Source organism: Pogoniulus pusillus, chromosome 28 (assembly GCF_015220805.1).
Source record: "Pogoniulus pusillus isolate bPogPus1 chromosome 28, bPogPus1.pri, whole genome shotgun sequence".
In the NCBI taxonomy this organism is placed as follows: domain Eukaryota; kingdom Metazoa; phylum Chordata; class Aves; order Piciformes; family Lybiidae; genus Pogoniulus; species Pogoniulus pusillus.
The window spans coordinates 8,769,559-8,783,308 of NC_087291.1; the positions used below are offsets into that span (position 1 = coordinate 8,769,559).

General features: G+C 42.4%; 1 protein-coding gene across 3 annotated transcripts in view; it reads left to right on the plus strand.

The window, feature by feature from the left end:
- OSBPL3 (oxysterol binding protein like 3) overlaps window positions 1-13,750 on the plus strand; it is a 75,876-nt gene that overhangs the window by 13,642 nt on the left and 48,484 nt on the right. For 2 of the 3 annotated variants that reach the window (XM_064167276.1, XM_064167277.1), the window contains exon 2: window positions 13,476-13,718. In XM_064167276.1, the coding sequence (XP_064023346.1) occupies window positions 13,626-13,718 (93 nt within the window). In that variant the 5' untranslated portion in view covers window positions 13,476-13,625. Of the gene's footprint in view, window positions 1-13,475; window positions 13,719-13,750 lie in introns of those variants that run through there. The other variant, XM_064167278.1, reaches the window with a different exon arrangement.

Below are 13,750 nucleotides of genomic sequence, written 5' to 3' on the forward strand. Positions count from 1 at the left end.
ATGTTCCCTGCAACTTCATATGTTGTTTCAGACATGTTTTTATTGAAAACAAATTTTAAAAACCCCCAACATTTAGCTCCTGCCTCTGAAATTTTGTCTTTTTTTCCTATTTTCAGAAATTCATTGAGTACATAATAGGAAAAATTGTAGAGGATGTACTGGTAGATAGTAGCTGAAGATGAGGCAGCAGTGTTCCCAGGTGGCCAGGAGAGCCAAAGGCATCCTGGCCTGGATCAGGAACAGTGTGGGCAGCAGGACAAGGGAGGTTATTCTTCCCCTGTACTCAGCACTGGTCAGGCCACACCTTGAGTCCTGTGTCCAGTTCTGGGCTCCTCAATTCAAGAGAGATGTTGAGATACTGGAAATGTGTCCAGAGAAGGGTGACAAAGCTGGGGAGGGGCCTGGAACACAGCCCTGTGAGGAGAGGCTGAGGGAGCTGGGGGTGTGCAGCCTGCAGAAGAGGAAGCTCAGGGGTGAGCTCATTGCTGTCTACAACTACCTGAAGGGAGGCTGTAGCCAGGTGGGGTTGGTCTCTTCTCCCAGGCAACCAGCAACAGAACAAGGGGACACAGTCTCAAGCTGTGTCAGGGGAGGTCTAGGCTGGATGTTAGGAGGAAGTTCTTGACAGGGAGAGTGATTGGCATTGGAATGGGCTGCCCAGGGAGGTGATGGTGTCACTGTCCCTGGAGGTGTTCAGTAAAAGCCTGCATGAGGCACTTAGTGCCATGGTCTAGTTGATTGGACAGGGCTGGGTGCTAGGTTGGACTGGATGATCTTGGAGATGTCCAACCTGTTGATTCTATGATTCCATAAGTTTGTCAGGGTGTAGTTTATGCTGCCCTGTTCATAGTTAACCACAGGTTTAATTTTGTTTTTGTTTTGTGAGTCCTGATGATCTAGAAAAGCAAGTATCATATGCCAGCGTTTGAGAAACAAACAAAATGAGGAGAGTTTTGGAGGAAAGTAGAGAGATGGCAAGGACCAAGATTGGTGGCACTCTTGTAATATTAATCAGTTTAAGGAGAATCTGCATTGCTTGTAAACAGTTCTGTCATTGCTGCTTTTATAGCCTGTAATTAAAATCCAGGTGGCTAGTTGCAGTTCAAGTATAACCAGCAAAAATGCTATGAAGCAACTGTGATGCTTGACTGCACACATTGTAAAACCCTTCACTTTGTTGTCCATTGTATCTGTAGCCTGTTTCCAGTGACTGGAACTGTGGTTAGAAGATGATGTACTCATTAGAAATAACAAATATGAATTGTTAATTTGTAGCATCTTTTCACTGGTGCTCCAATCAGGTTCTTCCAAAATTATTAATTATTTCATATTGCTGAGGTAGCCTAATGAAAACCTTCTATCTTTTAAACATCTAAAAATGCTTGAGTGTAGCTGAAGCTTTTTTTAATCATGCAGAGTTTCTTTTGGCTTTAATTAAATTCAAATGGATAGCTGGTAGCTTGCATTAATCTAAATATAAGACTAGGGACAGAGTATCTTCTCCAGATCTGTCTAGATCAGTTGACAGTAATACCACTTCCACTTTCTTGCCCGCATGTTGGTGATGATCATCTCTGGAGTTTGGCCAAAGTGAAATGTATGAGCTACCTAACCCATGTGATGAATTTCTCTCTGCTAAAGTGGCTGAGGAAGGGCTCCTGTGATTATCTTTTTGGCAAGGAAACAACAGATTTCCAGAAGAGGGACAGTACAAGTTGCTTGGGAGCAAGAATTTCTTTTAATTGCTTTTTCAGATTCAAAAGTAAATATGAATTTGAGCTCTAAGCAGCCAGTGGAGGCACTGAGCTGCTGCTGAGACCCATAAAAGCTGTCTGCAGCTTTCTATTAACTCTGAGCTCTATTGGTGGAGGCAGAATCTGTTTTTTCCATTTGGGATGTCATACTGTAGTAGACTTCCATAGAGTTTTAATTCACTACTTTTTATACATCTTCTATGTACTGGGCTGTTGGAAATAATGTTACATTATTCATAGCCTTAATTGGAGTTTTGTTTTTTCACATGATCTCCTAACTTGCTTTTAGATTGTGTTCCATTGTAGCTAGGCAGTGGCAGGACAAAATCTGATGTGAATTCACTCACTCTGAAATGGACCTTCTGTTCTTCCAAAGCATGAAGGCTGCTGCAGCTTTCTATTCATTCTTCCTTTTCCAAGGTCAAAAGCTCTCTTAAAAGCTCTGTCCAAGCAGAACCTCTGAGGTAACCCTAGCCAGGTTCTGGTTCTTCACCAGCATTTCAGAACTTAAGGAGGTAGTGGTGGTCTGCCATTAGAGTTGGGGAGAGCTCAACATGAGCTAGCAGTGTGCACATGCAGCTGAGACAGCCAAACGTGTCCTGGGCTGCATCAAGAGCAGTGTGGCCAGCAGGGCAAGGGAGGTGATTCTCCCCCTTTGCTCTCCTCAGATCCCACCTGGAGTACTGTATGCAGTTCTGGAGCCTCCAACACAAGGACATTAAACTGTTAGAGCAAGTCCAGAGGAGGCCGTGAAGATGCTCAGAGGGCTGCAGCAGCTCTGCTATGAGAACAGGCTATAAGAGTTGGGGCTCTGCAGCCTGGAGACGAGAAGGCTGTGAGGAGATAGTGGCCTTTCAGTATCTGAAGGGGACCTACAGGAGGATTGGGGAGGGACTATTTACAAGGTCTTGTAATGACAGGACAAGAGGTAATGGGTTTAAACTGGTAGAGGGGAGATTAAACTAGATGTTAGGAAGAAGTTTTTTCCAGTGAGGGTGGTGAGACATTGGCACAGGTTGCCCAGGGAGGTTGGGGATGCTCCCTCCCTGGAGGTGTTCAAGGCCAGGTTGGATAAGGCCTTGAGTGACCTGTTGGAGTGGGAGATGTCCCTGACTATGGCAGGAGGTTGGAACTGGATGATCCTTGAGGTCCCTTCCAACCTAAACCTTTCTATGAGAGGATCTCTTTTATGAGTTTTTTTTCTTGCTCAAGAGCTATTGTTAACCAAGTCTGAGACCCTCATCTTTAGCCTGCATCTTTTTTGGTTGACCCAGCTATTATAATTGATACTTTTGCCTAAGTAATATAAAATGGTAAACGTTGCCTGTAATCATTCCAATTTATAATCTCATTTCCCACACCTTGCATCTCTGTTTCTAGTTCTCTTTCAGTTCATCTTTATCCTATGCTGTGAGGATAATGTTGCAGAAAATCTTATCTGTGGAACCTCTTTCCTGGTTTTCAATGTCAAGGTGTTTGTTACAATCATAAATATGAATGGATTTAAGACCAAGTGTGATGTAGGATCTTCTAAGAGCATGGCTAACTCCATCTGCATTTGCTTCTTGCAGTTTGTCACCTGCATACATGCACTTGATACGTATTTCCAAGCAACAGTTGCTGGTGTCATCCTGTCCTAGAAAAACTCTAGCCCAAGCCATAATGTTTTTATTGAAAATAAACACTTTTCTGTGTGTACTTTTTTCTGTGTATTTGCCTCTTTTTAATTGAAAATTTGCACTTAAACTCTCACTTCTAGTGTTAGTGGAAAAACTACTTAGCACTTGTAACACTAACTGTTCTCAGTGTAATTTGTTGTGTTATTTCCTATAACTCTTCCCTAAAGTGTCAAGGTCTATTCAGGTGTTAAAGAAACAGCACTGGGAAGTTTGTGGTTATATGGTTTACATGGAGACAGTCCAGCAGAGAGCTACAAAGATGATTAGGGCACTTTAACCTCTCTGCGATGAGGAAAGACTGAGAGAACTGAGGTTATTTATTCTTGAGAGGAGAAGGCTGAGGGGTGGATCTGATTAATGTCTATAAATACCTGAGGGGTAGGTGTCAATATGAAGCTGATGGTCTCTTTTCAGTGGTGCCCAGTGATAGGATGAGGACCAACAGGTACAAGCTGGAACACAGTAATTCCACCATGACATAAGGAGAAACCTCTTTATGGTGAGGGTGATGGACAGCCTCTTTCTCTGAAGACTGAAAACCCACTTGGATAAGTTCCTGTGTGGCCTGCCCTAGGTGATCCTGCTTTGGTAGGGAACTTAGACTTGACTATCTCTGAAGGTTGCTTTTGACCCCTAACACTCTATGATTCTGTGATGTCCTAACAACTACCTGCCCCTCTTCAGAATACTAAATGCCCTTTTGATGTTTTGAGCTATGAATGACCTTCTGCAAAGAAATACTCTGCATAACATTTACCACTAATAGTGTAAAGTACACTGAAAAAGGTGCTCTGGAATGAACTTAAAAGACTGAAACATCTAAAGATATCATCGGCTGATCAAAAAGAAATGTTGTATTTTCATAACTCATGATTATTACACTTTATGAAGTGCATAAATTTCAGTGGATCCTAGGAAGAACTGAATCTTGTTACCATGGTCATTAAAGCTAATGAGATTTAAATTTCAAGCTAATAAGCCTGCTTACAAAGGAGAAGCACTAAATATTTTTAAAGAGAAGTGTTGTCCCCATTAATAACCTTCTGTCTCTTAGAAATTCAGTGGCATACACAAGAAATAGCTTTTTCTACACTGAAATCATCAAGTATCTGGGAGGGAGACCCTGGACGTTTGTAGGCTTTGCTTGATTGGTTTTGTTAGTAGTTTTGGTTTGTGGGTTGTGCTCATATTTATTAGCAAGTAGATTATGCTAATGTGTGTAAAGCCAGTGTCACAGAATCACAGAAACATCCAGCTTAGAAAAGACCCTCAGGATCACCAAGTCCAACCTACAACTCTACTCAACAGGATTCAAGAAGGGCAAGGCAGGCTTGTTGGATCCTGCTGCTCTTTAATGGACATGTCTAGTTTTCCTGCAGAAGGTGAAGGATCTTTGCCTTGTGCTTGCTGTTCATATAGACCCCATAGTTTTGTTCTTTTTTCTTCAGCCTTTGGTCAGGATCATTGCTGAGCCAAAACTCTTCCACTAGTCCTAATTGCTGTTCTATCTGGAGCCATGAGTGATTGATTCTGTGTTTCTTTCCCCATAGTTAATCTATATTTGCTGGTTTAATAAAATACATTGCTTGACGTCAGCCGTGATAGATTTATGCATCTCACAGCATTATGCAGCTTGTCAGGTCACAGAGAGACAATTTAATTCAAAGACACATGGATGCCTTCAATGACTTGACAGGAAAGCCATGTCTTTTTCTTGAAGTGCAGGCAGTGCTGTCTTAAGATCTTGAGCTACTGCATGCTGGCAGACTGACAGGTATTTCCAGAACTAACTTTGTGCCTATCAAAACACAGCCTAGGGGAAACAGTCTGTATTTCACTAACATTTTAGTAATAGCAAGTGCAGTTTTAAAAAGGAATAAGCCTTGGGGCATAGTGGAGTGTCTTTGTCTTAGTGAACAAAGCAGAACTTTAAATAGGAATAGATAGCAGGAAAATGAAAGGCAACCAAGCTTGTGCCAGAAGTCTGATAATAATGTTTCCACTCGTATCAACTCTGGGACATTACCACTGACAGATGGGCCTTTCTGTACAGTACAGGCTGTAAAATGATATCCATGTACCTCTTACTTTCCTTACTGAAAATTATTGGATGTTTTTCTCACTTTTTTATTGCCCAATCATCTTTCACCTTTTCGTTGGTGAGGTCTCCTCTAGGTGAACAGCACTCCCGGTGCAAACAACCTATTGCTTTATTATCAGAGCACAGGGAGGGCTGTCAGACTTGTTAGTGCTGCTGTGTGCAGCATTTGTGCTCCCAGCACAGGGTTTGATCACAGCTCAGAAGCTGTTACTTTCTGCTCCATGATCTTGACAGGGAGACTCTCATCCTCTTTGTTACCAGGTCACAAACTGGTTCGCATGGCCTTGAGCTTCTGGCTTCTCAGATGTGTGAAGTCACAGTAAGAGCTGGCAGGGGGCATATGGGACCTCACTCAGTCCAGCAGCTCGTGCTTAGGAGCCTTGAGCTGCCAGGCTGTCCCTAGGCTAGGCTTTTTCCTTGGGGTGGGGGAGGAAGGAGAATTATTAATTATGTAGGACCTGACTGTGAGCTAGGTCAGTGCTATTAGTTAGGATTCTTCACTGCAATTAAAAGTTGAGCGTAAAAGGCGGTACGACATCTGACTAATTACCGTAAGGGTACAGCCATTACTGCACGTATTTTCTGTATCCCTAGTCACCAAGATTTCTAACACCCCTATCTGGAACATGTAACCAGCAATTTTTCTTCTTTTCTTTTTTATACAAGTCAAATCTGTCATAGATCTCCTGGGAGGTGAAAACAGTGCCAAGATCACGCGTTCAAAATTAATCATGTTGCATACAGCATTATACTCAGTTTCTATGGTGGATGTGAGGAAAAGGTGGTACTTTTATATACACTTATATTTTAGGATGCTGATAGCCCTATTTCTAAATTTATACCACATTTTTCTAATATAAGGGCTGAATTATTTTCTCTAACATGTAGTGAAACAGCACACCTTGAGTACTGTGTTCAGTTCTGGGCCCCCCAGTTTAGGAAGGACACTGAGATGCTTGAGTGTGTCCAGAGAAGGGCGATGAGGCTGGGGAGAGGCCTTGAGCACAGCCCTACAAGGAGAGGCTGAGGGAGCTGGGATTGTTTAGCCTGGAGAAGAGGAGGCTCAGGGGTGACCTTATTGCTGTCTACAACTACCTGAAGGGTGGTTGTGGCCAGAGGGAGGTTGCTCTCTTCTCTCAGGTGGCCAGCACCAGAACGAGAGGACACAGCCTCAAGCTATGCCAGGGGAGATTTAGGCTGGAGGTGAGGAGAAAGTTCTTCACTGAGAGAGTCATTGGACACTGGAATGGGCTGCCCGGGGAGGTGGTGGAGTCGTCGTCTCTGGGGCAGTTCAAGGCAAGGTTGGACGTGGCACTTGGTGCCATGGTCTAGCCTTGAGCTCTGTGGTAAAGGGTTGGACTTGGTGATCTGTGAGGTCTCTTCCAACCTTGGTGATACTGTGATACTGTTTGCTTCAGAGTCTGACTCGGTGTTTTAGCACATTCTTCCTTGAGGTCTTGCTTGGGAGGTATTCTACTGGATTGTACCTAGGGTTTTTGTAGAGTGGGTTTCGTTTGTTTGGTTTTCTGTACACTGGAATATAGAGGATTTTATTGTATCAAGTGATGAGTATTATATGTGAAAAGTACTCTAGTATTAAATGCAGTACTTTGGATACTGGAATTAAGAAGCACCCTGATGAAGTTTGCTGATGACACAGAGAAATGGGGAAGCTGATGCCCAAGAAGGGAGAATCGCCCCCTGGGAAGATTTCTCAGTCTGGTTGAGTGTGCAAGAAAGAGCTGTAAGAAGTTTAGTGAGGCCAAGGTTGGGTTTTGCACCTGGGAACACATAACCCTGGAATACAGCTCAGGCTGGGGGGGCACCTGTCTTGAGAGCAGCACTGTGGAAAGAGACCTTATTAATGCTGACTTGTGTCAATAAGGATATCGCAAGCAGAGATGAGTCATTCTCTTGCTGTTTTCAGCACTGGTCAGGCCACACCTTGAGTAATGTGTACAGTTTTGGTCCCTGCTACACAAGAAAGATGCAGACAAGCTAAGAAGAATCCAGAGAAGGGCCACAGGTGTGATCAGAGGGCTGGGAGAACTGTCATATGAAGGAAAGTTAAGAGAACTGGGTTTGCTCAGCCTTGAGAGGAGAAGGCTTGGGGGAGACTCCATAACCATGTACCAGTACCAGACTATCGTGAGGAGGGAGGCTCCCTTTTTACAAAGAGTCACAAGATAAAGACAAGAGACAATGGGCACACATCACTACTGGGGAGATTTGGACTGGATACCAGGAAAAGAAAAAATCATCATTCTAAGTATTGGACATGTGAATAAACTCCAAAAGGAGGTAGTGGATTCCCCTACATTAGACAGTTTCATGGTCCAACTTGACAGGGTTCTGGGCAATTTCATTTAAACTATATTCTTACTCTGACAAGGTGATCCTTTTGGCCCCTTCCAACCTGGTATTCTCTGAATCTATGCTTGTAGAATGTGTAGCTTTTTGCATTTCCCACAGTATGTCTCTCTTCATTAGACAGGGGAGTTCTGTTTGAAGTACATTTTTCTCTTTTGGGTCACTGGAATAGCATGATTTCATTACTACAATAGCCTCATTAGGGAGGTGGGCTAGATGTAACTCTTACTTTGCATCACAGACTACTTCAGAGAGTAGTATGTGTCTGTGACTAATGAAGGCATCTGATGAACAGAGGTTGTGAATTGGAGGATGTGAAGAGCCAGCACCTATCTGCTGGAAGACAGTTCTGAAGTACTTCTGTTCCTATTAGCCTCTCTAAGCCGTTTGAGCTGTTGCTTTCAAACACAGTTTTAACAACTCTAGTTGTTTTAAACTATTTCTGGTTTGTTCCTGCAAGTTTTCTTCTGTGAAGGGAATAGCTGGCAACTGGACAGTATTTGCATGCTTGGCTTTCGACAGTATGAATCTTATGGTAATTTGGGAACAGCAAATACCTGCCTTGAAAAGACATCTCCAATAGTTGTATGTGGCATATTTGTAGTCTATAAATCATTCTTTCCTATTTTGAGCCAGGTGAGGCACTGATACAGATTAAAGCTGACAACTTGAACTATAATAGAGAAAGCCTTGAAAGCAATACTTGGAACTGATGTGAATGAATGTAATTTAATAACACCTAGAGAGCACAGCTTATTTTTAATTCTGTGGAAGTCACTCAGTGTTGCTTGCAACTCTGATTTGGATTACTCACCCTGTGCCTGGTATGCCCACATGACTCTCATCAGGCTTTCTGTTGTTCCTATTCTTCTATCCACAAAGCCATAATTGACTACAGTTACAGAATGAGATGCATGCTTCCGGTTTTGCTGCTCAGAATCTCTCTGCAGTGTTCTTTCACTGCTGAATCAGCTCTGAAGCAGCTGTTAAAACTTTATTTTTCTTCCAAAGCCGTAATAAAGAGAATTGCATAATGTTGAGGAATTTATTTTTCATTCCAGTTTTCAGTGTGGTTTTCTTTTCCCCCTCTGAATTTCTATCTTTGTGCTTTCGTGAGATGTGTTAAAGCTTGGCTTTTGCTATAAGCTTATTGCTTTGAGAGTTGGAAGAGGAGAATTGGAAGAGAATTGTGATACTGAGAGTTTGCTTTGGACTCATGCAATTTTAAAGATGTAGAGGACAACTTGAGATGTTTAGGAGAACAACTTGAGATGTTTGGGGTTTTTAAATAGGTTTTCCTATTGTCCATATTATCATGTTTAGCTTTAATTGATGCAGAATGGTAAGGCTTTTAGTAACACATGATAAGTAGAGATAAGTGCTTTTTATGGGTTTAGTATATAGTAGCTATAAATAATATTTGACACTCATGTATTCTTAATTCCCTAAAATGCACCTGGCGAGGTCATTTGTGAAAGTACTCTTGGCCTACTTTTGCTGCTGACGAGTTGATAGTGAAGAAGTAGGCCAATACTTAGCACCTGTGAAAAAACCCTGTCCTAAATTTATTTGGAGTTGCCTCTGTCCCAACACCTCTGGTTTGTCTTTTTGGAGTAGGCTGGAGTCCATGGCACCATGTGCTCCAGAAGAAAGTTGGGAAACCTCACAGTTCTGAGCCCACCCTGAGGCATGGGGAGGAGCAGAATGTGTGAAATATGAAGCATTTGGATTATCATGGCCTCTGACCTCAAAACATTGGGTTTAGTTGCAATCTTAACTTAGCATAACAACGATCTTTAGACCTGCTTTAAAGTTGCAATTGCTCTTATGCTTAGTAAGAGAACAAGGGGACACAGTTTCAAGTTGTGCCAGGGCAGGTCTAGTCTGGATGTTAGGAGGAAGTTGTTGGCAGAGAGAGTGATTGGCATTGGAATGGGCTGCCCAGGGAGGTGGTGGAGTCACTGTCCCTGGAGGTGTTGAAGAAAAGCCTGGATGAGGCACTTAGTGCCATGGTCTGGTTGATTGGACAGGGCTGGGTGATAGATTGGACTGGATGAGCTTGGAGGACTCTTCCAACCTGGTTGATTCTACGATTCTAAACTTAAGTTGCACAGGTAATCTAAAATATAGGTTGCCCTAGAGGCCCAGTCACTGCTGCTGACAGCCAGAATATGAGACTCAGCTTGGGATGTAAGATCCATATTCTTCCATGTTCTTGAAATAATAAGTGGATTATTGTTGAAGGGCTACCAGGATTTCCTTTTCTTCTTCCTGAACTTGAAGATAACTTTTTAAGAGGAGCACATAGTAGTTGCTGGAGCATGCAGCAGTTTTCACAGATGAGTTTGGGCCATGTTCATTATTCACACACACTTTCATATTCAAATCTGGACTTCTCAGGGCAAAAAGTTAGATTGCTGGGAAATACCAATAAAGCAATAATAAAACATTTTGGGCAAAAGGCACATTTCACTTCTACCTTCTTCAGGGGTGGTAACAGAAGCCTTTCATTCAGCCCAGTTTACTAAATTAATTTGAAGCAATAAAGGAAAATTCAATAGCCAAATTTTGGAAGCAGGCTCACAAAATACTTTAGGACTTTTCCATCAGCTATCTGAGCAAGTGTGCATAAAAAAGTAAAGCACTTGCTGCATGGTACTTTCCAAGTGTGAATCTGAGCAATGATTTTGCAGGAAGCATGTTTCCATCCCTGTTGTGAATATTTGACCTCTGCTTGTTAACAGAGATGCTATTACTAAATGCTTTTACCAAATACAGCTTGAAAGTCATACTTCATACTTGCTATTAAAAATGTGCATAAAGAGAGATAAATATAGATGTGTTAAAAGTGCTGATTCTTAATGAATTGCCATATAAATTTATCTTCTGGGTGGGAAATGACTGTTCCTTCTCCAAAATGCACTACAACTAATCTCAGTAGTAATTTCAGTCTAAAGCTCCTGCGCTTGGCCCAATTCAGACCTTGCTATCACACTGCTGTTCTGATTTTCTTCAGCTCCTGTGTTGTTCTCTCTTGCCCATGTACCTGTCTGATGGTTTCCAAAAATAATTGCCAAGCTGACTCAATGTTGAAAGAGCCTCAGCAGAGCTCACTTTCTCACTTGACTTTTGAAGACTGCGGCTGTTTCATTACTGTCGCTGAGCATAGATCTTCTCTGGGCGTAATTGAATATTTCTGACTGGGTGAGGTAAATGCCATGAAAAGAAACCTTGTTTCAGGTGAAAAGAGGGCATGTTGGTTGAAATGTTGAAGAAAACTCTAGTGCTAAAGAGGTGCTGTAGACTGGAAAAGGTCTCTGTTCAGAAGTTGAATGCTTTAGGCTGTGGTACTAGGGAGAGGTTTTCTGCAGCATAGTATTATCTTAATCTTAAATATAACACTTAGCTTTATTTGCTTTTTGTGATGGTTTGGGTCTTGCCCTCCCCCCACACTTTGGAAAACCACCCAGACTAGGCTCAGCAGCTCTAGAAATGGAATGAATGAAGCTTTATATTTACAACTTAGCACAATATACAAGCAGATATTTACAATATACACAGTTACATACAGAATATACAAGTTAAAAGGTAAAACAGAAACACGGCAGCCCTCCCAGAAACCTGAGTCCCCAGGAGGGGCTCTCCACCACTCTTCCACCTTCTCCCACCCCTCTCTACCTTACCCCAGACGTTGCCTTGTGCCCAAGGAAGATTGGAGGGTTGGCCAGAGGGGTTAGGAAGCAGGTGAATTAGTCATGAAGACATCAGGTTAGGTTAGGTTAGGTTAGAGAGAGAAATTGAGCCCACAAAGCCCAGAGAGCAACTCTGTTATCTATATTTATGTTCTTGTTCTTCTACATCTCAGCAAGCCTATGAGTGAAGTAGACATCACCATTGTTTCCCTTTCACAGCCTGTAATCTAGCTCTTCTCACCAAAACATTCTAGCTAGCTTCAAACTAGCACAGTTGTTTGTTTTGGATTGTTTTTGTTGTGGTTTTGATGTTGTTGTTGGTTTTTAAGGAGTTTGTCAGTTTTCTTTTTCTCCAAGAGGGCAAAATAAGACACCAATCGCACAAGTAAGTTTTTGAGCCTCTTCAGATAGAAAAGAATGGCAAGCTTCAATAACCAGTGATCCCATTTCAGGGCTGTTACCATGATGTTAAGCAAAGGGATTGTGAAGTAGTGCCTCCCCATTTTGGCAATGAAGTTTCTCTTCTCTCTGTGGAAACTTCCTTACCTTCCTCAGAGGTGGTTCCTTCACTCCTCTTAACAGGCAGATTCCTTGCCCAAGACAATAAAATCTGCATGGACACACCTCACAGTTTATGGAACTCCAGCACCATTCCAAGTTGTGGAAAGCACCATCCTTTTGGGTATCTTCTGCTTGGTTGTTAAAAAAAAGAGAAATTAAAAAATGCAGTTACCATGGCAACTCTTGCCCACACTGGAAAGCCTCATTGGGCGTTTCTGGCATGGCTTTTATTTGCATATCCTGCAAACAGAATTGTTATTAAACAAACTGTTAATTATTCTTCCAGTAACTGACTGAGGCAAGTGATGCTGACAAGAGTTACAACTTTCAGACACCAGGTAAAAGTGGCGATGCACAGCTGCATGCAGCTGAGTTTGCGTGCTCACTACTTTTATGTATTGCTTTATTCTATAGGTAGGTTTATTTTCCTTTCCCTTACAACCTGAAGCCATGCTTAATTCACTGTCCTTTTTTTGTGAGGCATTTTATTAAATGTTTTAGAATCATAGAATCAACCAGGTTGGAAGAGACCTCCAAGATCAGCCAGTCCAACCTAGCACCCAGCCCTATCCAGTCAACCAGACCATGGCACTAAGTGCCTCATCCAGTCTATTCTTGAACACCTCCAGAGATGGTGACTCCACCACCTCCCTGGGCAGCCCATTCCAATGGCTTCTCTCATTTTGAGGCTATTTGGGTCTATTTTATGTAGGTATTTATTATACTCTGTGTGTGTGTGTTTAAAAATAGAAGCTAAATGTTTTAAAGGATGTTTTGTACTCTACTTTGTCCTCTGAATAAATAGTGGCAATTGGAGTATGTGCTTAGGATCCCAAATTCATGTTGTTCTTGTTTAAAAGCTTGAAAATATTTGAAAGTGTTTATCATAGAATCAGTCAGGGTTGGAAGGAACCACAAGAATCAGCCAGTTCCACCCCCACTGCCATGGGCCGGGACACCCTACCCTAGATCAGGCTGGCCACAGCCTCATCCAGCCTGGTCTTAAACACCTCCAGGGATGGGGCCTCAACTACCTCCCTGGGCAACCCATTCCAGGCTCTCACTGCTCTCATGGTGAAGAACTTCCTCCTCACTGAATTGGATCTGAACAATCCATCTCCATCTTTGCTCCATTCTCCCTAGTCCTGTCACTCCCTGAGAGCCTAAAATGTCCCTCCCCAGGTTTTTTGATGGTTTGTAATAATGTCCAGTAATGCAGTCAGCTGTATTACCAAAGACTTTACTAGGATTTATTCTACAGGATGACAGGAAGACATGTCATCTGATAACTTTTCTTTTTGTTTTCCTTTTCTCTTAGGAATTTCCATGGGGTGCAAATCATGCCCCAGGGCTGCGTTTGGGTAAAGGGCAAGTCCTGCATTTCTCTCGGCAGTCTCCCAACACATTTTCTAACTTACCTTTTAACGGCGTTCTGAGTAAGCTTACATGAAGTAAATGATTTGGCATCATGAGTGAAGAAAAAAGCTTTGGCATGTCACAGAAAATGCTGTCTCCTTCAAGAAGTACTAGCAGCTGCTCCTCCAAGCAGGGAAGTCGACAGGTAATGCAAACTTCCTTAACCAAACAGCAAGT